At 47.2% G+C, this 24,417-nt stretch overlaps 1 protein-coding gene across 2 annotated transcripts; it reads left to right on the top strand.

Annotated features, from left to right (window-relative positions):
* Positions 1-3,277: 3,277 nt before the first annotated feature.
* LOC148828771 (heat shock factor protein) lies at positions 3,278-21,989 on the top strand. Of its 2 annotated transcripts, none has more exons than XM_088924912.1 (13): positions 3,278-3,502; positions 6,445-6,553; positions 7,016-7,140; positions 7,567-7,694; positions 8,592-8,667; positions 12,878-12,939; positions 13,181-13,268; positions 13,903-14,036; positions 17,097-17,252; positions 18,030-18,129; positions 18,618-18,683; positions 19,070-19,127; positions 19,727-21,989. In XM_088924912.1, the coding sequence occupies exons 1-13, from the start codon at positions 3,410-3,412 to the stop codon at positions 19,900-19,902; spliced, it is 1,371 nt and encodes a 456-aa protein (XP_088781038.1). In that variant the 5' UTR covers positions 3,278-3,409; the 3' UTR covers positions 19,903-21,989. The 2 variants fall into 2 exon arrangements, with proteins under 2 accessions (XP_088781038.1, XP_088781037.1); XM_088924911.1 differs by having other exon boundaries at positions 13,163-13,268.
* Positions 21,990-24,417: the final 2,428 nt, after the last annotated feature.

Here is a 24,417-nt window from a genome sequence, read left to right as displayed (position 1 = left end):
GGGCATTGAAGAAAGCATGCGATATGCAGGGGTGTGTCATCACAGACCCTTCACCAGCTGCGTTGTTTAGATGCAGTGGCCCAAAGAAAAGGAGTTGTCTTGCGCAACAGTGTGAGTGATTGGTGTCACTGACAAGACCGTGTGCTGTGTTCCCAAATGAGCTCCAGTTAGATTTACAATAAGACACCGAGTCAAATAGGAGTATCAGTGACAGTCTGTAAGGACACAGCTTTAAAAATCAACTTGCTTCTCCCCTCTGACAGTTGTAGAGGGAGTTGTCTTGTATATTATTGCCTTTTGGTGATGTGTATACCTGAAGACCTACCTGGTTTAACAGTAAAAAAAAAAGTCTCTGTTAAAGCTGTTTCCTTTAGAGTGCAATTACTCCTTAAAGGGGTGTGGTGTGGGACTTCCTTTACTGAACAGCATTGCTACAATCCTCGATTAGACAGTGGTCAATCATTACACTGTTAGAGCAGGCAGTCATGCTGATCCTATCCACTTAAAACTGAAGGAATAACTCCTGGAATTTCTCCAGTTTCTTCTCGCCTTATTTTTTAAAATTTTGCTTCATTGTTTGTCCCCAAGGATGAACCGGAATGTTATGGTTGGGCTTGAGTTGTAGCAGCGGGCTCAGTGCCAATGCGAGGTGTATTTGAGATCTATAGCTATATTTCCTCAGAGGGGGATGATCTGCACACTGTGCCACATGCCTGAGGGGCAGAATGTGCGCTTGTGCTTGCAAGCACTGCTGCCACCTGTTGGCAGTGCTGTGTTGCTCCATTGAGCTCTGCAGGTGGCCACCAGCATCAAGCCCTCCTGTCTCCTGCAGAGCCGTGCTGCCCGGTTTGCCCCCTACACAGAAACGGGCTGCTCCGCCTGAATACCCTGCAGCTGTCGTTTCTCTACCTTTTTAAAGTCATTCAACTCTTCTGCTGTGCAAAAGATATCTCCAGGGTGTGACAAAATCCTCCATGAACTTCTCCACGTGGGTGCTGGAACTCCACTACAGCTGAAGGTTGGGTAGTGAAACAGGGTAGTGTAGTACTCCCTGCCTGACAACATGGGGGTCTTGCTTTCTCTGACTGCTTGGCTACTTGGAACCCAGGAGGCAGGCTCTCCATCACCGACAGCATAGCTGCAGTCCACACCTGGGGCATGGAAGACGGCCAGGTGGAGCATAGGCGGCACCTGGAGTTCAGGGTGTTCCGGAAGAGCGCAGGTGAGGTCAACCGCGCCTCATGGTCGGAACAGCACGGATGGGATAGTTTATGTTCCGTGTAGCCAAGTTCCACAGACCTGATCTCTAAAAGAAATTGCTGCGTCGTGCTGTTCTTTTTTTTTTTGGATTGTATAAGAACGCGAGAGGTCGAAAACGAGAGGAGGCCATTTTTTCCCCTCTCCTCGCCTGTTTGCTCGTTAGTACTTAATTAAACGTATGAGGTACCCTTACCAACCGTATCGGTCCAGGAAGGTCATGTTGAAAAATGCTGTTAGGTGGGCCAGACGGCCTTCTCTCGTTATTGACCTTTGTTTGTCGTGATGCCGGGGTCGTGCCCCGACGGGTTTAAGCTCGATGCATCGCGCACCAGTGTGGTACTGCGAGTTATTTACAAGGGTACAGTCCTTCATTCCTCATGGAAATCACGCAGTGTTTCACACACCATGGAGACAAGGGTTTGTCAGGTTTAATACCTGGGGAATCCCAGGAGTGGATTTCTTTACATAATAAAGGGTTAAAAAGATCCATGTGCCATCCGTGTTTTTCCCTCCTACAGGGACAGCGGGGACTGTTCCTGCGCTTGGGGCAGGATTAAGGACGGAAACGGGGCTGCTGAAGGGAATTAGTTCAGTGTTCAGACGCCGGGTTCCTTGAGTGTCGTTGCAGCTTTCAGCTTGGCAGAAGGGAAGAGGAAGAAAAGGAAGGAAATCATACCTGCTCCTCAAACATCACTCTGCTGGAGAAGGAGTTCTCACGGGCCTGAAAGCGGTTTAACTACCTCCACATTTTATTGTTGCAAATGTGAAACTGACGTTCCTGGGAAGGCATTTGGCATATTTCTAAGGCACACACACACACACTTTGAAAGAATGTCCTCTTAAAATGAAGAGAGGTTTGTGAGAAAGCTCGGCCTCGAAGTGTGGGGGCAGAGCACACGGCCGGTGAGGCGCTCGGTCTGTACCCCCGAGAAACGCGAGCTGCATCGGGGGGAACGGTGGAGGCCGTGAAAGACTTTGATGTTTTACAGGGCTTAGGAAAAAGTTTTGATTAAAAGGTTTTGCGTTCATGGAATAAAAAGAGCGACTTGCACCGACGCACATTTCCACCATGGTTGACCACTTGGCGCACCTGCGCACGACAGCCACTAGGGGGAGACGTACCCTGGAAAGAGGCGGCTGCCAAGCGCTCCACTCGTTCGTCTGAAAATTGTTTCCGAGGCGCGCAGGAGCGAGATCTGCCTAATAAACTGCTGCACTCTTAGTCAAAAAAGAAGTAGCTGCAGCCATTACACAGCTTTTTGAACATGTTCAACCTGAGCTCCGGAGTCAAATGTATTGAATCGCAAGGTTAATCCCCCCCCATGTCATCCTGGCATCTGAAAGTTAAGACGGGCAGCAAAAAAATATCTCCAGGAGGATGGGCTGGTTGTCTGCAGCCGCGGTCTGCTTTTCCGTCTTCTAGCGCATTCTCCACAACCTGTAGGGTCTCTTCCTTGAACGAAACAAAACTCCTGCAGGAGCCTTTCATTCACGGGACCAATCCGGTACCAAATCCGAGGGGACGGACATGTTAGGATATAATAATGTGAGGCACCGTCTGAGCGCATGTTCACGGGAGCCTGGGGGAAAAAAAAAACAATTTAAAGACTCGTTTGTTTTGATAGTGTGACAGCGCTGCTTTCACATACAAAGCCACAGAGCCCCGGGTATTGAAGTCGCAGCACGCCTCAATCGGGCCCGCACGCCCAGTGGGCTGCTCCCGGAGGCTTTCAGAACGGAACGAGTGTTTTCGGTCACTCGCTCGACTGCCTTACGCGCGTTTCCCATTTTAACCCCCTTTCCCAGAGCGCCCATGCAACAGTTACCTAACTCACGGGCTCGCTGGGCAGGCCGCCCTCCCGGCCAGCACGCCGCCAGCCACGCGAGTCCCAGTTTAGAGCCTCCCCCCGGGCGCCCATTGGCTAGCGCTGCCAGCGACGGGCGGCTCCTGATTGGATGGCGCGGGAGGGGGCGGGCGGGGCGAGGTCGGTCAGCGCACGTTGTGCAATAAAGCTGCACCCGGACAGGTTGTTCTGTAATAAACATACTGATTTCAGTAGGGCTCTGGTCAGGCGAGGAAGGCTTTGAAACGCGAAGCGTGTACGCTTAAACACTTCAGGACGATAGAGGAATTTCCGATGAAATAATAATGAAGCAGAGTTGTACCGTACCTGCATTTCTGAGCAAGCTCTGGACGTTGGTGGAAGACCCTTCTACCAATGATCTGATCAGCTGGAGCCGAGTGAGTAGCCTGTTTACGTGCGTGACTGCGGTGCCGGGGGTGTGGGGTGTGAAGTGGTTCTATGGCCAGTCATGTCAGGGGGTGTTGAACTCGGATATTTTAAAAATGAGACAGATAAGACTTTATTGATCCCGAAGGGAAATCGATGTGTTGGGAGAGCGGAGGTCTATATTATTTGGTTTTGAATGGTATACTGGGGGGTGCGATCTGTAGTGGAGCCAGTGGATGACTATTCTGCGTTCATATAAGACGTATAAGACATATAAGCGTACATTCTGCACATGCATTAGTCCTTGGGGTGTTTACAAGCGGTGTGGTATTCCAATACTCCGCACCCCGGCTGAGCTGCTTGCCCAGAATACAAACTGCGTCACAGATTCACCTCGGTAAATCTCCCAGAGGCAGCAGCGTCTGAAATTACGTCTGACATTTTTGAGGTCAGCATAGATGAAATTCAAAAGGTATTTTGTCACTTTTTTTTTTATTCCGCTCCCGGGGGGAAAAAAACCCGAACACATTTGCAATATGGAAATATCTGATCTTCTAAAACCCTTGTTCAAGCTTCTCCAAGGATACCGTGTTTTTCTTTGACAAGGAGTGTTGAAATTGAAAACATTACCGTGAGTCGGATATAGTCCTAATTGCAGACAGGGCCATCAAGACTTGTCAATATACATTTTATTTTTTTTAAATACCAGTGTCGTTTGAAGGAATGAGTTTGATGCTGAACTATTTTTTGTTGTAGAACTGCTTAAAACTGAGTATTAATTTCACAAAACAAGATGTGCGATGTTGAGTCGAACTTGTAGTTTTTCTTGCTAGAGGAAGACGAACTTTTATAAAATGTTAAAGGACAAATCTCTGCAGCTCAGCTCACCTCCGCTTGGGAAACAGTTCCACGTGGATCGCAAATGTGCCCCTGAACCGCTGCCTCGATTGGTTCTTTTTCTGACCTATCGGTGACCACATTTCAAGGGACGCCCCGCCCCCACCCTCTACGAGTTGTCTGATTGGTTGACCGTGAGCCTTAGGCTCGCCAGTTGGAATACCAAAGGCCCAGAGGGAGGAACTCCAGGATGCTGTTATTCATTATACAAATAAGATATGCATGCAATTAAAATAGTACAGTATCTTAAAGATGTATACAGTTTACAAACGCTTTGATTATACACATAATACCTACAGTATTTAGATTTTACAATGGCCGTGATAGTTATTTGTTATTGTTATTGATGTTGTTCAAGCTCACGTTGATTTGTCATTCCAGCCAGATACAAGTATACAGTGAAATGAAATATCGTTCCTCCTGGTCCACGGTGCAAATACAGACAGGACACTGACACAGACATTGTAGACAGGATACACACAGTGCAAATTACAAGGCAGTACATAATACAATCTACACACCGCACTGGGGGGATTTAAACCCTGTCTCTGGAATTGGGGTGGGTGCAAGTAGATTCCAGGGTGTCGAGGAGCCTGACAGCCTGTGGGGAGAAGCTGTTCCAGAGTCTGGTGGAGCTGGCCCGTACACTGCGATATCCTCTCTCAGATGGTAGGAGGGTGAAGGGTTTATACAATTGCGCAGATGTTGTTGCTGCTGTCATGAGAAGAAGACTGCGGTGGTTTGGCCATGTCATGACAAGAGGTCAGGGCCTGATAACAGAGGTAGTAGAAGAGAATATGGAGGGAGAGATGGCGACAAGGCGGAAATCGCTGTAGATGCCTGGAGAGATAGGATGCGATGGAGGAGGCTAGTGGGTGAGGCAATGGACCGGCTTGGGTTCAAGACGCCACCTCGGTAGTAGTAGTAGTAGTAATTGCTGTGTTTGGCTTGGTTTTCTGGGTGCGGTCAGTAGACATTGGCTGAAGATACAGTCAGGTAATGTTTTGAAGAGAGAGAGAGGGTGATAACACTAGCCTATATTCCCTATAGTTGGACGTTGCACGTGATTCAGTGAAGGGGAACCGATTAACATTTGTTATCGAGCAGAATTCTATTCCTTTCCTTTCCAATGTGGTGAATTTCTGAACGGCATTTCATCCACATTCAGATACCTTTCTGGAGCTATGAAAATGCAAAGGCTCTGCCTGCATCGTTCTGTTGGAGCTTCAGGGTGATTTTTTGATACTCTGAATGTCGTGACCTGATTTCGGGGCCCAGGTGGTACGTCTCTAAGCCCAAGCGTGCGGACCTGACCCCTGCTGTGCTTCCCAATATCCTCGCCGTGAGACTCTGCCTCAGCGTCTTCACATCCGGCCCTGGCAGTGGTTTCCCAGCGCGCCTCTCAGGGCAGTGCCAGGGAACGTGCCACACGGGGAGTCCTGTACCGGAGGCTCGGTGGACTTCAGTAAGCTTTAAGGCCTCTTCAGCTGGAGAGTCAGGAGGACCGTTTGTGAACGAGCGATCACCCGAAGTGCTGCTTGGATAGCACCGCTGTTCTTGCAGCAGGCAGCTTCCCTCTGATCGCTGGTGGCAGGCGCACGAGGTGGCTGTGCAGCCCGTTGATTTCTAGGGTGGTTTAGGAACAGGCCCCCCTAGAGGTGTGTAAAGAATCCTGGCTAGATAATCACAGTAGCACAATGGTCACGGATTAGAAATAAAATCTCGGCCATATGTATGGGTTAGGTGACCCTCCGGCCTTCAGTCCCACAGGAGAAACTTCAGTCAGACCACGACTTTAGTGATGTGATCGGCTCTCTGGCGTTAATGAGTAAGAGCAGGGAGCTGGGCAGCGCGGTGTGGCGGGAGAGCAGAGGCTGCCAGCTCTGCAGTCTTGTCCTGGCCAGAGCGAGAGCCCAGCGGCTGGACGCCTGGCAGTGAGCGAGCGAGCGAGCGGAGCGGAGCGGAGCAGCCAGTCGGTCAGTAGCCCCCCTCCGCTGCCGGACCGTGAGATAAAATTCACTCGGAATTCTCTCTCTCTCTCTCCCTCTTTCTGCAGAATGGCTCCTGCTTCCAGGTCTCCAACGAGCGCCGCTTTGCCAAGGAGATCCTGCCTCTCTACTTCAAGCACAACAACATGGCCAGCTTTGTTCGGCAGCTCAACATGTGTGCGTCTCTCCGCCCGGGGTGCTGTGGGCTTTGGAGGGGGGGGGGGTGCAGTATACAGCCATGGTGCACTGCTGATAATTGACCGCACTGCCGATGCTAAGCCTTCCTCCTTCGACGTCTGCAACGGAGCGGTTCGCTCTGAAGCTTGGGCTTCCTGTCTGCTCGCGGGAAAACCTGAAAAATTGGGTTTTTCTATGGGCTTGTGTCAAGGCAGAAGCGTAACACGTTTTGTCCTTGCGAAGAAGCAAATGATTTAGCAGAACAGCACCAGAAAGGTCCACTCCACTGCAGTGCATCCCTTTGGTACCGCTAGGGACTAAATTTACACACATGAGCTACTTACCTGCCAAGTAAAAAAAAGTATAAGCAGGCCCATCCCTCCAACAGAATGGAGATCAGAAGAGATGGGTTCTGCAATATCCGACTTCGTCTAAACCGGTTGTCCTCCCTTGTTGTTGCAGATGGCTTCCACAAGATGGCGCATGCGGATGCAGGTCTGCCCCGGGACAGGGAGGAGAGTGTGGAGTTCCGGCACCCACACTTTCAGTGTGGGCAGCTCCACCTCCTGGACCACATAAAGAGGAAGGTGGGTAGTTGTTTGTGCGGGTGTGTGTTGGAGGAGTGATTCAGCAGGGCGGCTGCATGCCCACGCCTGGTGGCTCCCATCTTGGTTAGAAAACTCCGAGGGAGTTGTCAGAGGGAGCAGGGACGGCTGTGCTGCAGCCCCCAGCCCCCAGCCCCCAGCGTCCACCGTATCAGCTGCGCCACTGGGCAGCCCTGGAGTTGCCATCGGAAATGAGAGTCTTGTCATGGTTTTGAAAACCTTTAGATATGCCCACGCTGGTATGGGACTGGTGTTTAAATCCAAAGCATTTATTAATTCAAGATGCTGTAGCTCCCTGCCCTGCAGATGGGGGTGTTAATGTACTGTTTGTTTGAAACCTCCCCAGTCTTAATGCGTGTGCTCACTCACCTCCCCCCCGGGTTCTGCCTCACTGGCGCCGCCCTGCAGGTGTCTATTAGCCGGGCAGGGGAGGAGGGAAGGATGAAGCAGCAGGAGTTCTCCCAGATCCTCCTCGACATCCGTCAGGTGCAGTGCTGCCAGGAAGTGGCGGACTCCAAGCTTCTGGCTATCAAACGGTGAGCTGGTCCACTTTGTTCCCTGCGTGGCTCCTGTGTGAACTGCCCCCTGCCGTGCCGGCTTCCTTTGTGCAGAGTAGTGCTGAAAATTCACACAGCAGGCCATCAAGCCCATCGCTCTTAAAAACAGTGGTGACGTGCATCTTCTGCTTGCTCCTGTCGCAGTTATCTGATTGGTTGTTCACTCTTGTAGATCGCCGCAGGTTTTTCTGAGTATGGTATGCGGTCTTGTGTTTCCGGTCTGGGGAAAACGACGATTGGCGTAATAAAAAGCACTGCCTGAGTGAAGCAGCTTAACACCAAATTGCTCCAAATGAAGTTGCAGATTCCTGAAAACGGGAGATTTACATGTTTTTCAGTATTTCGTCTTAACGCCACAAGTGGAAAAAGCTTGAGGGCTTCTCTTAGTTTCAAGGGCAGCAGCTGAGATAGCCCAATTAATACCGGCATGTTTTGACGGCCATGGTTTTCATAAATAAGACTTTTTTTCAGGTAATAAGACTGCTAAATCAGGCAATAAGACTGTTAACCTGCAGCTCCTTTAGCAAATCACCTGTAATGGCTACATGGACATACAGTTTTCATTGTAATCATCATACTGCACTACTTGTATACATTGCATACACCATGGACACATAGCAGCTCTATTCATATTGAGTTTTATTCAATTTCTATTACATCTATTATTATGTTATCTTATTTTCGTAACCTGATTTTTGTGATTTTTGTGATTCTTGTGATTTTTGTGAGCTCGCAGAAAAGACATTTCATGCTGCATGCTGTATTGCTGTGCACTTGATAAATACACTTTGATTTGATTAGATTTGAAATGGCCAGCAGGCATGTGACTCGTTCAGCCGGAGGTGCGACTGCCGTGTCTCTTTTCCTACCCGACAGGGAGAACGAGAGCCTGTGGAACGAGGTGGATTCTCTGCGGCAGAAATACCAGCAGCAGCACAAAGTCATCCGCAAGGTGAGGAGCAGTCCGTGGCTCCTGAGTGCAGGGTGGCAGTCCGCTCACAAGGAACTCTGACCATGTGATGCACATCCCGATCTTCCTGGTTTGTCGTTTTCGAGCTGTCTGAGTGACCAGAGCAGGAAGCAAAATGACATCGGTTTGGATGCTTTTAGCTGGATGGCAGGGACTGGGCTTGGGATTGCACTGAATCAACCACTGGTACAATTCCCAGCCAACGTGATGGAGCTTGTGCAGGTTTGCCAGTAGAATGAGCTAGGAGTGCACCATCTTAGTGTTCACAGTTGGTACAGACTTCTCAAAAAAGACTGGTAGCTGTAACTGCTGCTGCAGGTCATCAAGTATCAAGTATTGGGGGGGGCCTGAACACTTATGCAACATTGAATAATGTGCTGACATTTAACTGATCGTATTGTTCCGAATATTTTTTTTTGTATTTACCAGAACGTTTGTCATTTGTAATTCATATAACTTTCTGTAAATAATTAGTACTATTGACTGGAATGTGCTAGAACAGTCACGTGAGGTGTCTAGAAGTTTCTAGAATCGATCCAGGTGTAGAAAAAGGGGGATCGACTGATTGGTGGGAAGAGTAAAGAGAGAGAGAGCAGAGAAGAAGAGAGAGGGATTCAGTACTCTTTTAAGATCACCTCACTTATAGATCAGATTTATATTCAGATTTACCGTTCGTCGAGGGACTTTGGCCATTGAACTTGGCCACTGGTGTTACTTCATTTTAGTGAAGTTTCACAAATTGAAAAGGAAATCATAAGAACAGCTTAATCTACTGAATAGTGACGGAAGTGCATTTATGGACAAAAGCCTTAGATACGTGAACCTTTGTTGTTTTTTCTGTAACTCGTTATAAGTAATGGTTATTATAATTATTTTCTTTTTCTTTCGTGGTTATTGTAAATAAATTTGTAAATACAAAAAAAAAAGAAACCGCGGACTATCTTTACCTTTCTGTACCGTAACAGGAATTGGGGGTTCGTCCAGGATTCGAATTTTGTAAATTCGGACTAATTATATGCTAATTATAAAATTCTTTATATAGACTTTTACCAGGCTAATTTAATTTTTTGATTGTGTAGGTATATCTTTAGAATTGTGGTGTCAAAGTCAGCGATTTTTATTTCATGTGTGTGTCTACAAGGATTCCCCGAAGGCTGTACCTCTAAGAAACAGTAAGACTAAGACCGTTATAAAAGCCTTGATGACATTTTTCACGTTATTTGGACTTCCTGAATCAGTTCAATCTGACCAGGGTTCGGACTTCCTGTCAGTAAGGCATGAGTTAGGCATTAAGCAGTATAGGTCTCCTGCTTACCACCCTGAAAGTCAGGTGTTCTGGAGAGGTTTCACCAAACTGTAAAGAACGTGATTCGGACTTGCTTTGATGCTGAAAAATAGTGGGATGAAGGAATTCCTTTGCTTTTATTTGCTGTTAGGGAGACGGTTCAAGAATCGCTAGGTTTTAGTCCATTTGAATTCGTTTTCGGACATACAGTCAGAGGGCCACTTAAGCTCCTTAAAGAGAAATTCTTGTCTGATGACGATGAGCATTTGAATCTCCTTTAGTATGTTTCGGACTTTCGCACATGACTTTAAAAGGCATGTGAAGAAGCAAGAGAATCTTAAATCAACTAAAAAATCAATAGCACAATTGAACGTAAATTTGAACCTGGTGAGAGCGTACTTGCTTTACATCCTGTTCCTAGAAAACCACTTGAAGATGGGGATTTTGGTCCTTTTGTTATTGACAAAAAATTAAGTGATTTAAAATATGTTTTAAAAACCCCTGACGGGCACAGACAGAAAATATTGTGTCATGTGAACATGTTAAAAAGCCTTATGCAGACAGAAATAGCGCTAAGAATGTACATCCTGTAAATTGAGTTAGTTCTGACCCCGCCCAGGCCGAAAATGATTTTTGTGAAACATTTTATGTTCCTTCCGTCTCGGCAAAGCTGGAAAAATCCGAAATTCTTTGAAATCTGGACTCAGAATTGTCGCATCTTCCACAATATGACCGGGATCAATTATAACAGGTTCTTCACAAGTTCGAACATTTCCAGATGTTCCGACCAGGACTGACAAAATCTTTCACGATGTTGATGTTGGCAATTCTTTACCAGTGAAACAACATCCTTACAGACTGAATCCCATTAAACAAAAGTATTTACATGATGAAATTCAGTATCTTTCTGACAATTACCTAATTGGACCTATCAAAAGCAATTGGACCTCTCTGTGCATCCTTGTACCAAAACCTGATAGAAGCTACCGGATGTGTACCAACTACAGGAACGTTAACAGCTTGACTAAGACGGACACATTTCCAATCCCTCGCGTCGATGACTGTATTGATAAGATGGGGAATGCCAAGTTTGTAACCAAATTTGATTTACTCAAAGGATTTTGGCAAGTTCCTCTTACGGACTGTGCTAAAGGAATCTCAGTTTTTGTTACACCAGAATGACTCTTCCAGTATAAAGTGATGCCGTTTGGCATGAAAAATGCGCCGGCAACATTTCAACGTCTTGCCAACAACATCATTTCTGGTCTCAGTGGTTGTGAAGCCTGCATTGCAGACGTACGGCTTTACAGTCATACGTGAGAAGTGATCTCGGAGGATTCTTGAACGACCGAGTGACACCAGGCTTACGATCAACCTCACCGAGAGTGAATTTGGATGTGCCTCTGTAAATTATTTAGGACGGGATTATTGTCGGCCAGGGTCAGGTTAAACCTACTGATGCTAAGCTCTGTGCTATTTCTGTTTTTCCTAGACCTGAGGGTAAGAAAGAACTGATGCGCTTTCTTGGTATGGCTGGTTATTACAGAAAACTGTCCAAATTTCTCTTCTATTACTGAACCTCTGACTCACTAAGAAAAAATATTAAACTTGTGTGGTCAGAAGAACGTGAAAGGGCATTTGAAGAACTTGGAGCCATTCTGAAAAGCGCTCCAGTTTTGTCAGCACCAAATTTCAATTCACAATTCAAAATAGCTGCTGATGCAAGGGACGCTCCAGCTGGTGCCCTTCTATTGCAAGAAGGCAAAGAAGGGGTGGATCATCCAATTTGTTACTTTTCACAAAAGTTCAACAACAATCAGATAAATGACTCTACCATTGAAAAAGAAAAGAAGAAGACTCTTCAAGTCTACCCATTACTGTCTTTAGTGCTCAAAACCCCCTCGTGTTTGTTGATAAATTGAAAGATAAGAACCAAAGATTTTTGAGGTGGAGTTTGATATTCCAAGAATATAATCTGGACATAAGGCATATTAAAGGGAAAGACAATTTAATTGCTGACTCTCTCTAGAATATAATTTGTTCATGTTGTCAGATTGTACACTTCCTACGATATGATATTCTCATGTATATTTTGTTTGTTCTTGCATATCCTTTCATTTTTGTTTGATTAAAAGAAAGTTTTCTTGACAAAAACTTTCTTTTCTTCAAGAGGGGGAGTGTTACGGTTAATTCTTTGTGTATTTACTAGAACGTTTGTCATTCGTAATTCATATAACTTTACGTAAATTAGTACTATTGACTGGAATGTGCTAGAATGGTCACGTGAGGTGTCTAGAAGTTTCTAGAATCGATCCAGGTGTAGAAAAAGGGGGATCGACTGATTGGTGGGAAGAGTAAAGAGAGAGAGAGCAGAGAAGAAGAGAGAGGGATTCAGTACTCTTTTAAGATCACCTCACTTATAGATCAGATTTATATTCAGATTTACCGTTCGTCGAGGGACTTTGGCCATTGAACTTGGCCACTGGTGTTACTTCGTTTTGGTGAAGTTTCACAAATTGAAAAGGAAATCATAAGAACAGCTTAATCTACAGAAAAGTCACAGAAGTGCATTTATGGACAAAGCCTTAGATACGTGAACTTTTGTTGTTTTTTTTTTTTTGCTCGTTATAAGTATTGGTTATTATAATTATTTTATTTTTCTTTTGTGGTTATTGTAAAAAAAAAAATGAATCGCTGACTACCTTTACCTTCCTGTACCGTAACAATATATAAGTGTTGAGCTTATGCTTTCAACATCTGATTAAAATGATTCTCTGTAAAAAAGTGTATACTTCATTTGTAATGCCACCAAAAGGGACACCACAGGAAAGGGCTGGATAGTTTCACCAGGCACTTCAAGTGCACGGAGTAATGAGGCACCAATGTTCCTCTCTTTTCTTTTGTTAGATTATTCATTTCATTGCCAGCATGGTCCAGTCCAAAGGCATCACAGGCAGAAAGAGAAAGCTGTACGTATCTTCACCTCATACCTGACCTTCGTGTGCGTCACGGCTCTGTCTGCGCGTGTGCTTTCTGGATTGAGCTAGGTGTGCATGTTCCTCTGATCAAGAAGAGTCCCCTGCTTGCTGGGATAATGTAGACAATGTAGCCATGCTGAAAGAAGTATCTTCTGTGGCTTTGTTTCATTGAACCTGAGCAGCCCTGTGTGACTTGTCTGCCTCTTTACCGCAGTCCTTTAATGATCGACAGTTCCGGACTGTCCCACTCCCATCCCAAGTACAGCCGGCCATTCACCATGGACTCCAGCCAGGAGACCTCAGTTTTCCACGGGATTCCGGTGAGTGGGGACACAGACTTCCCTGGAGTTGACAAGCATTGGTTGTTCAGTGTCCAACATGAGCATTTTCAACCCCAGGAATACAATATCTGGTGTCTTAGCCTGCTGTCTACGTCTTATGCACTTGTTCAAACTTATTGAGCACAAAACATTTCAGGAATTTGCTGAGTTTTGATCTATAAGAGTTAAATGCTAAAACACCTTGTCCCATCCTTGTTTCAATCTTCTCCATGTGAGGGTGTCTTCTACTTTTAAAAAAAACGTGAATTAATCATTATAATACTTGATTTTAATGAACAATGATAGTGTTATTTTAAAGATGTGCTTTCTCGTTAGGTCAGGCACGCTATCCATTATTTAAGTAAAACATACCCCAATGGTATTCCTCGGAGAGACATTAAAATCACAGATTTGAAAAACGTAATTTTCAGGCACAGATCTCTTCCTGATGCTTAGTTAAGTTTTATTTAATAGCAAAATACTTGTCACATTCTCCAAAGAGTCCATGACACAGTGTGTAGTGTCTTGTAAATGAGATGCGAGGGGGCGTGGCTGGTGGGCGGGGTCTTTGCTTTGTGTGCTCTGTGTGGTTAGCAGACTCATGGGCTCAGTTCCCTGTGGGTTGTGTCCCCAGCTGGGCTCCAAGACCCTGGGACCCTTTGAAAATGGCAGCGTGTATCCGAATGGCATGATCATCTCGGACATCACTCACCTGCTGGAGCAGCGGGAAGCTGATTTGTGCCAGGGGTCTTCCCCCGGGGGCAGCAGGTAACAGGAGAGATGGTGTCTGTGTGTGTCTGTGTGTGTCTGTGTGTGTGTGCTGGATTTTCAGCAAAGACCCAGCCTTGAATTAAAAAACGTGTCTGAACATGATTGCACAGCTATTCACATCCCTGTTCTTTAATAATTCAGAGCCCTACAGCTTGTGGGCAAAATAAAAAAAAAAAAGATAAACCTGTAACAGCACATTATTTGTTCATTGATCTAAAAGTGATCTAAGCTGTGCTCGAACGAAGTCCTTCTGAAGTCAATGAATGACTTTACCCTGGTTAATAACTTGGTTATATTCCAAGACACTGCATTCAGTGTGAAAGGAGAGGGAATAGAAACCTGATAGGCCCTTATACCGCTGAAGTCCTGTTGTTCCGGACTATATGTAATAATCTGAGACGAGGGAGGTGTGATCGCCTGCAGGCAGGCAGTCTGTATCTTGCAGTGGTTGTGGAAGAGGGCCGAGGATAGGGATGGTTTCCTCCCTTTTGTCGGGTTGTTAAGAGCCTCCTGTTCTCTCCAGGAGCTTTAAGGAATTCTGACTTCTTTGTCGCAGCAGAAATCAGCAGCTGCGTCTGTAGCAGGGCCTGGAGATTTGCTCCATGCACTCCCCTCTCTCAGTGTAAAGATGTGCCTCCTGCTCCCCCCCCCCCGCAATGCTTGTTCATCTTGCATCTGGCCCCAATCCTGGTGGGATTGTCTGGGGTGGCTTTCCTGCTCTCACTGTACTTGCTCTGTGCATGTGCGCTCAGGGATACCACAGGGATCTGTCCCTTAGTCTTCCCTGAGTCTTGGTCTCTGAGGTCTAGGTGGGTGCGTGAGGTTTTTCTGCAGCCACACAGCAGTTCTGTCTGTGTTTCTCCCTGAGCCAAACACGCAGAACCAGGTCACCCGAGTTTACAGTCCAAGAGCAAGGCTACGTCGCCCAAGTGCAGCTCTGCCTGGGTTCTAGTGCCGCCCATTAAAAGTCAGCAGATCTGGGAGATGATGTTGAAGGTCACCACCAGTGCGCAATATGGTATTGCTATCTCGGGAATTTCACCGTCACCAAGTTCATATTTGGGGTGCTTTCTGCATTACTGCCTTTTGTCCTTATGTGTGTGTGTGTGTTTATGCGTGCGTGCTACTGAAAACCAGCCTCTGTGGCCTTGTGAGTATAACTCCGTTTATTTTCCAATGTCAGACATGAAGTAAAAGATTTAAAGGCTAACAGTGAGAAAACAGCTGTGTAGATAAGCCCCCTTTTTTCCTGCGCTCATTCCTTTCGAAGAGTCGTCCTGATGTGGTAAGTGGGTTTTCAGTTCTTCTCCCCGATCTCGTTAAGGGCTTTCCTCCCAGTGCTTTCAAAGCGAGTACCAGAAACCAGGCCGTGAATTCTTCCTGTCGCTGCAGCTGCTGAAAACCATCCAGTGCATCATGGGAAGGGTGATCTGGACAGGGCTTTGTGGGAATCTGGAGAGTTCTCCATCGGGGGCAGCTGGGGCAGTCCATGCCCATGTTGATTTCTTTTCCATTTGAAAGACCTTTTCCACACCTGTACAACTAAGATGAGAACAGTGGAACTGGGCAGCAGCTGTCCTGTGTACGCTTGCCTGCTCCACTTCTTGAATGTTAAAACATTTTATATTGTTTTTTTTGTGTGGCAAAAACCAGCCCAGACAGTCCTGTGTACACTGGGGAGTCTTGAGAGTGCTTAGAGCAGATTCCTCCAGGCACAGCGTAACAGTCATGTCTGCCTCAGGCCTCTGCTGCTTTTCACCCCTGTGCTGAAGCTGGTTCTGTGTTTTTTTGTGTGAACCTATATACAGTGTGGATTTCTGTTACGTTTCCTTTGAATTCCTTAATGCTCTCTGCTGGTCTCCTTTATCCTATATCCTATCCCAGATCCTATAGTTCCCTACTTAACACAACTAAAACCGCCACCTCATTCTCTTCCTGATCCTGGGTACTGAAATTGCACACGTTCCGAGCTTCTCCCGGTTAGGGACTGTTGTGTCATGTCTTCACAAGGGGGCTGTGTTAAGGTAGCGTGGTGTAATTCTGGTCATTCTGTGGTAAGCTGATGATGTCAACAAGGACTGTGTCACAAATGTTGGTGGGTGGCAGGGGGGTGAGATGTATGACGTAAGAACTCGTAACATGATCACAGGTGGGTCAAATTTTTGTGGATTGAAACCAGGTATTGTATAATTCACTTCAAAAGCTCTTAGGAGTCCTTAGAAGTTTCTCTGATTCTGTCATAGCAATTTCTTCAAAGACCAACAGGGTGTATTATTGATTTAACAGACATCTGCACCCATTTCTCTAGCTGGGTATTTTATTGGAGCAGTTTTAACTGAAGTACCCTCAGGGGCACAACAGTAGTACCCACCTGAGATTTTACCGCCATTTCGAGAGCCCTGGCCCCTGCTGGCACGATTGGCAAGAAGTTTGCTAGGGGACACAGTTGTTGTTGTGGTGCAGCACTCGTGCAACACTCCTTCTTCCTGAAGACTTGCCTTTTTCAAACTTTTTTTTTAACCAAAAAGTGTGTATGAGGTCAGAGACTTAACACTGACAAATACATAAAAAATGATCGGGAAAGGTGCTGATTGTTCATTGCTCCTCCAAATCCTGTGAAACAGATGTTTCAGTTATACAGTAATTGCAATCAGCAGTAATGAGTGAGAACGTTTCTGTATTATTCTGTGCTTGATGTCTAGCCTGGAGGAAATGGGTGCCGATTCACACGAAGGATCTGCTTGCAAACAGCCCAGTCTTCACACTGTTAGAGTCAAGTGTCAGCTGATTTACAGTCTCCAGAGCTGCTTCATCAGGAAACTTGTAAATCATGCTGATGGTGTGCAGGTCTCCACTGAAAGACTGTGGCCAGGAAGCTGTTATAGGTTTCCTAGGCACGTTCTTACATGTTTTCCTGCTCCATGCCCATCCACAGAGGGGTTTGTCTTGCTTTTCCTGTGCTCACCTGGCCTTCAACCAAGGTGTGCATGTGGAAGTGTGCCTTGAGTGTTGTGGCTGTGTTTTTATATGTCTCTCCTCCCTCCGCTGTGCGGACAGCCCCCTACACGTGAGCCACAGGCCCTTGCTGACGGAGGCCATTGTCCTAGAGGGCTTAGACAGCACCCCACTGTCACCTCTCAATCCTGTGGACCTCTGCAGCGCGCTGCTGGACGACTGCATGCCTGACGGGCCAGAGGAGAGTGCCAGCGAGAGGTAGGCATGCTCCTTTTCATCTCTGCTGCCCAAACTGCTAAAAAACGGAGATTGTTTTCCTGGGAGAGCAGACAAGTCTGTCATGGCTAATATGAAGATTCTGTCACACAGGTCAGAGTATCAGCCTTATTCTAACCCACAAGCCACTAAGAACAGCACCGTTGTAAACAAGATGAGGCCGTCTGTCCCATTTGGTAGTTAGTAGCTAATTGAACCTTTTATTGAAAGAATCCATTCTGGGCGGCTTGTGCCACACTCCCACTTCCCTTTATGTAAAGAGAGCCTTTCTTGCTCTCATCTTAACTCTCCTTCTGGGAATGTCTGTTGTCTAATCACATGTAGTAGAGCTAGTTCAGATACGGTGACGTCATTGCCCTCCCTGCATGTAGCAGGGACCTCAGCCGCCTGGGCTGGGGGAGGTCTCCTTCAGCTCGGTCGGCTGGTTCCCTGTTGCGTTACACTGGAGACCCAGGTTGGCGCCCAGGTGTTTTGCGGGACGAACCGGTGGGGTGGAGCGGCGAGGGGATGAGACCGCGCGGAACCACGACGGTCACACACGCACCCACGTTTTTAAATTCTTCAGATGTTTTGGACTCGTATCTTGAGCGTGGGATGGAGCAGAATGCCAAGCAAATTTAGGAATTTCAGAAACGGGCCTACACAAGACTGGGTTTTTAATCTGCAGTCATGCGAATACTAATCCAGCCTTCTGCAGAGATGCCCAGAGGGTGGCGGGTTTGACTCTGTGCTCTGCTCTCCTCCCCCTGACCTCTCCAGGGCCGAGCTGACCGATGCCCTGGACGCGATCGACTCCAGCCAGCCGCAGGTCCCCTCCTCCCCTGACGCCTCGCGCCCCAGCCTGGACCTGCTCCGAGAGGCAAGTTCGGCTCTCCTGTGTAAAAACGGCGCACCTGTGTGGCTGTTCACGCAGAAAACCTACTAATCCGTGGCCTGGAGTCTTAGAAGCTGTGCAGGTTTTTGCAAATGGACAAATGGGTATCGCCCTGACTAGCTCTGCCAGGCTTTGCCCACTGTGTTACTTCAGTCCACCAGCACCTGAATTACAAGACTGACCCCTAAATCATTCACCGTGCCATTGCTCTGGGTGACTGGCTGTTCTAGTTTCTTGATACCCTTATTAATGAAATAGTTTTAAACTTCCAGATGGATAAATTCTTCTCGGAAAGCATGCTTTAAACTCGTAGGCATCTCGTGATGGCTGGGTCTCTGTGTGGTTTTCCGTTTCAGAAGACAAAAGACTGAAGATTAAAGCTGTCGCTTGCTTTTTTCCAAATGCTGTTCATTGCGAGGTGATCATTTTACAGCAGTATGAGGATTTATTTTTTTCTCGTCCCATCCCCTCAGCTCTTCAGCCCCACGTCCTTCCTGAGCTTGGCCTACCTGGACGCAGAGGAAGAGCAGCTCCTCAAGGTGAGTGCGGGGGTGGCTCACCCAGGTGGTCCCCGCTCCTGGGAACTGCTGTACAGGAAAGAGGGATTATCGCTCGCTTGGCAAAAGACCGGCTCAGTCACTTCTCAGTCTGCTGTACCCTTGACCTGAGCGTCTGCAGTCGTTAAAGGGTTAAAGGATTCGCACACTGCAGCAAGACTGCTCCTGCTGTTCCCGATCTTCTTAACTGCTGCACGGGCTGGGGAGAGCACTGTGTTGTCCAGGGTGGGAGCGGTCATGGCTTTGCTGTGTAAGAACGGCACACAGTTGAGTACTACACTGCACTGCACAGAGCTAAGGACAGGAGGAGAGTCTGTGCTGGTGGTCCGCATGGTCAGTCCCCTGACCCCAGTGTTTCCTTTCCCCAGAGATGCTCTGAGAGCGCAGAGGAGGACCGTGGTCACTCACAGCCGCAGAAGATCAAAGGTAACGGAGTTTAACTCTGGTCTTCAGCCTGGGGCTGCGAGACAGTCGCTTTCTGATTGACTAGACCAGACAAGACGTTTTGTTTTGTTTGTTTCAGCTGGGGTCACTTGGTATGTTTTTGATTGGCTTGAACCAAAGTATTAGATTTTATTTATTGTTAAAAGAAATGATGTTTGCATGGATTCGCAGCACAGTCCAGCGAAGGTTGGAGATGAGTTTTAATTGCAATGAAAACTGAATTGTCACTGAAGGAGACACACGCAAGGTGTATTTCCCACAGAGCCCTGAATTACAGCTGTGTTACAGAAGATTTTTAGTCGGAGTCCAGCCATGTTATTGGCATGAACGGGTGTTTATCCACTTGTGGCCCAGTGGCTCTTCCTGAGGTGACACAGACAACAGCGGGCGTTTGTTTAAATTGCCTGCAGCCAGGTCAGGAGTCGCGACCTCAGGACAGAGTCAGATCTCTACCATCTGAATTGCACAAGCATGGAAAAAGAGCTTGGTAAATAAGCACAAATCGGGCTCGAAGCCGAGTGAACGCGGTGCGGCAGCGATAGGAAGGGGATGGCATTCTGAAATCCTGCTCTCTCCCCTAGCGGAGATGGTGCAGTACAGCAGCCTGCTGCCGGGAGCCCCGCAGGAGGGCTGCGAGGAGGAGGACATTCTGCCCACGCTGCTGCAGCTGGCACAGGAGGTGTCCAACACTGGCCCCTGCCCTGGCGAGCTGACGCCGGGCCCCGCGCCCCCTGCGCCCGGCCTGGCGTGCAGTTGAACGGGCTGGCTGGAGCGCGAGCGAAGAGCGCTGGCGTCGTACAGTCGATTCTCCGCCTGCTGTCTCCCTCGCTGCTCACCGCACAGGCAGAGTTGTCTAGTGGGCAGAAAGGACTAAAAACGGTAGGGGTTTGGGAGCTGGTGGAGGGATCCTATCTTTTATCATGTGCGCTGTTTTCTGCCCTGAGAAATGCTCTATCCTGCCCTCCAGTGGTAGGAAGGAGTGGAACAGCCCTGTGGTTGTGTTGCAAAGACGTCGCCCACTCGTGGAAATTCTGTGAAAGTGCATGTAGGCAACCCCCCCCCCCCCAGCCACTGCCTACATTGTAACAGTATATCCATTTTCAAACAATGTGTCTCTCTGCTGGTTCTGGAGAGCCCTGAGGGTTGAAGGCCTAAAAACAGCTGTGATTTGGACCAGTGAAGTTGCACATTAATTCAGCTCCTGCTGTTCTTCAGGCTCAGGACTAATACTTGGTTCTTTTTTAGTACTTTAGTAATATATGTGCTTTTTGAGGTTAACCAACCAGAATTGCTGTTTTGCTGTATGGCCATCTAGTGGTAGTTTGAGCATGTAGTATGCAGCAGTCCCCCTTGTGGACATGCTTAGGAATTACATGCCGGTTGTTCTTCTGTGTGTCAAAAGTAAAAAAATTGACTGTATCTGGTAAATGTAGCACTCTTCTCCCTCTTGGCTTTCTCAGTGGTACTGTGAAAATGGTAGATCTGGTATGTTCTATCAAGAATGGCCCCTGAACATGTGGCGTGAACTAGAAGGAATTTGTGATATTGGCCAGCAGAGAGGCATTTTGAGGGTTTCAGTGCTAGAGCTCCTTAGCATGTCTTAGGGGAGAAAAATCACACAAAATGAGTGGTGTCCAGAAATCTAGTGACCCTGCGACTATTCTGTACAGTGTGTTGGTGGTGGTGGGGAGGGGGTCAGGGGAGAGGAAAAGGGGTGTCCAGGACGCTCAGCTCTGGCCCTTGGAGTCTCCCTGTGGGGCGCACAGGTGTCGCTCTGAAGTGCCATTACTGCACACAGGCTACTGTGTGGTAAATCCTGCCAGTTCTGGGCAGCCTTGTTCCTTTTCCTGGGCTGCTGAGCGGCTCTTAACTTCACGGATGTGTCTTGGGCTCCCAGGGCAATCTGTCCTTGTGTTGAATGTGTCCCTACACATGCTGCCATGCAAACATCTGAGACACTGTCTACAGGAAACTGCAACACGCGTTGGTTAACTGAGCAATGCAAATATGCTTGAAGCCCTTGCGATCATTTTCTATTACAACAGCTTTGATATTAATGCCAAATCCGTTGATTCGTTTGGGAGAGAAGATTACAATCTTGTCATTTAGGAGTCTTTAATTCGCATTTATCAGGAGCTCCCGAAACCTGACCTCACCAGCTGAATTTAACCCACACACGAGTGGTGAATGTGAATGTAGTGACCCCTGAGTCATCTCATTCACCCGGCAGGTCTGATCGACTCGTTGTCAGGTGTTCCTCCCTGTGCCTCCATGAAGATAAAAGCTACTGCTGGCTTAGAACAAGCTGACTCGCATGTCAGGAGAGAGTCAACATTGAGTTGTGTCTGTGCAGCGCAGGAGAAGGGAGTGTGCACAGTGTCCGAGATGTTTGTTTGTGTAGCAGCAGAGATGTATGCAGGTATGGTCTGTGACCTGCCAGCTAACTGGAGCCAAGCACAGCTGCTGACAAAGGCCAGATGTTCTTGGCAGCCATTTAGCAGTCCAGCTGTTTGTTTAGCCTGGTGTCAAAGAGGAGAAAAGACTGGAATTGATTTTGGGATTGAAAAAGAAAAATCTCTGTTTGACACTAAAAAGATGTAATAATGTGTTTTGTTTTGTTAATAGCACTTTCACCCAAGTGTGATGTCTAGCATCATCTGATGTTTTGTTCAGTTTGTGTTTGTGATCCTGTGTGTGTGAGGGTGTAGCTCACTCTTAAGTGTTATTCCACTGTTTGTGACTGCTGCTGACTTATGTAGGCATTTGGCTACTGACCGCCCTGTACAGCACACTTTGCACTGAAGAAATATATCTTGTATTTTATTAAACAAAACCTTTTGGAAATATCTAAGGCTCATGAATAGACTTTTTTATGGAGTGTCATGTGATAGTGTCTTGAGTTCTGTATATTACCAAGAAGTAATCTCATTTACAATACAATGGGTGCCCCAACGTGTTCCAGTAGAGCAGTATAACCCTTTGCATTTACTGGGTCTTTGTACATTATGAAACATTTAATATCTAGAAGAAAATGTTATGGTGATCAACAACGCCCACTGTCACCTCTCAGTTCTGCAAGAAGCCAGCTTTCACAGTGGTAGAGCTTAAAATCCATTTACTGGCAGGCAAGCACATTGGAAACTAAAAAAAGTCATATTTGTTTTTGATGATGGTATGTTTATAGTTCTGAACTAATAGTTTGTAAGACTTTGCATATTTTCTGTACAGTATACTAGGCATTACAGTACAACATCAATATATCAAAGTATATAACCTATCAAATGTGCCTAAAGCCACATGATATTCACAAGAGTGTGAAAATGTAGGGAGTTTATCATGCGAAAACAAGTGTTGTGTTTTTTCTTGTAGTATTGAGATACCCAGTAGTTCCTCCCCCAGCTTCAGTGATTGAAACGCATCTTGAATAACAACAACTGGCCATTCGTTTCAGTTTTATTAGTGCAGAGAATTTTTTGTCGAAGTCAAAGTTTACAACTGAAGTTTTACAATCTGTAATTTATTCTTAAATATTTCTGAAAACAAAAAAGGCTACTTTTAAATTTTAGGAAGAATAAATGTCATTTACTTTCTCTCTCTTTTTTTTAAATCAGTTAATGTACAGAATAACAGTTAATATCTTTGAAAAAAGAGCAATATGTTCCTTTTTTTTTAATGTCGCAGTGCAACTTACATCTTACACATCTGTGCAATGTACCATGAGGTGTATACCCTGGAAATAGCACACAGTGGAGTCCCTTTCGGACAGTTTCCTAAGACACACAGACAGAGAGGAAGAACGGGACAGTCTGCGCCTAAAATGCAAATCTATGCCTTTAATAGATCGTCTTTTAAAAAAGGAAAAATAGAATGCCACTATATATATTGGGGGGGGAGGGAGAAATCAAGAGATCTCTACAAATGCAGGACGTGTGCTGATCCCTATAGCAGGGAGGTTTCCTTTTCTGATTGGCATGCTCTAAGCTCCAGGCCAGTTACGGCAGCGCTACTGGCTTCTGGGTTTGGATGGAGGTATGTCAGGGCTGGGGGAGGGGGGAAGTAAGTGGATTGAAACGGGCGTAGCGACACAGCCCCCCACCCCCCCCCACCAAAACCAAGCAGCGGGCGCGACGGTCCACAGAGGGCAATCACCGCATCGGTTGCTGACAGGGTCCCATTTATCAGGTGAGCAAAGTCTTCATTTACCTTTCGATGTTCTCAGCAAGGCTGAGCTGGAACACGAAAGCTCGTTCAGCAGGTCAGAAGACCACAGAATGAGCCCTGCGGTTTTGGACCGTGTTGCTGGCCCGTTCAGGGCTGGCGGGGCCTTCAAGGTCCAGTGTGCGCACCCTACCATCCTCCTTCCTGCTGCATGAGGCCTCTTTCATCCCCTGGGGGTTTGGGAATTTACAGAGCACTATTGAGAGCACTGTCTCTCTCGCACGTGTGTGTCTGCTACAGAACCATGGCTGACGTCTGATCGGCTTCCTATCTACGGCTGCAGGGGGTGGGAAGAGCCGGCTGGAGAAGGAGGAGGCTGAAGGCTGAAAGGAGGCTCAAAAGCACACCTCCATTTCTTCTTCTCTACAGCGGAGCAGCCTCAGGGTCTGGGAAACGTCTCGCCCAAGGCCTGGAAGGGGGTGGTGGTGGATGCTCACAGAGGAATGCTCATTGTCCCCCCCCCCCCTTAAGCTGTTCTTTAAGATTGGCTGCCTGCGCCTAGGGGCCCCTAGACCGTGTGGTGGAGTCCTGCAGAGCCTTGAGCCCGCGTGACGGAAACACGGGCCGGTGCAGGCGTGTGATGAAGGCAGGTCCGGGGCGTTCCGTGCTCATGCCTGCTCAGAAGACGGAGGCACACGGCTGGTGGGCCACATGGTGTCTCCCCCGGAGGGCTGCCCTCCCAGCCGTGGCTTGTGAAAAGACAAGAAGGGCCTTTTTTTGTTAACTGCGGCACCGAGGACATCGGAGCTTTTTGGACCCTGAGGCTGAGGCTGTAGCCAAACCCATCCATGGGCCGAGACATTAGCCTCTTCCTGCTCCTGTCCCTGTTTCTTCAGGCCGTAATGAATGACACGTTAAACCGTTCTTCAGCAAAGTGCACTCCTGCTCTCTTGGCATCACAGTGGTATACATTTTCACATATATACACATATATTATAGGTCGAGATATACTGTACATGTATATTTTAAAGCTGCAGCTGTTGTCTGAATCCCAAATCGTGCTCAGAACTTAATCTAATGCACCCTAGTACTCGCACGGTTGGTTCCTAACCCC

This window comes from Atractosteus spatula, chromosome 9 (assembly GCF_055471065.1).
Source record: "Atractosteus spatula isolate fAtrSpa1 chromosome 9, fAtrSpa1.hap1, whole genome shotgun sequence".
Classification (NCBI taxonomy): Eukaryota; Metazoa; Chordata; class Actinopteri; order Semionotiformes; family Lepisosteidae; genus Atractosteus; species Atractosteus spatula.
The sequence above is the reverse complement of the archived record's forward strand: the minus strand, read 5'-3'. Positions and strand labels throughout refer to the sequence as shown.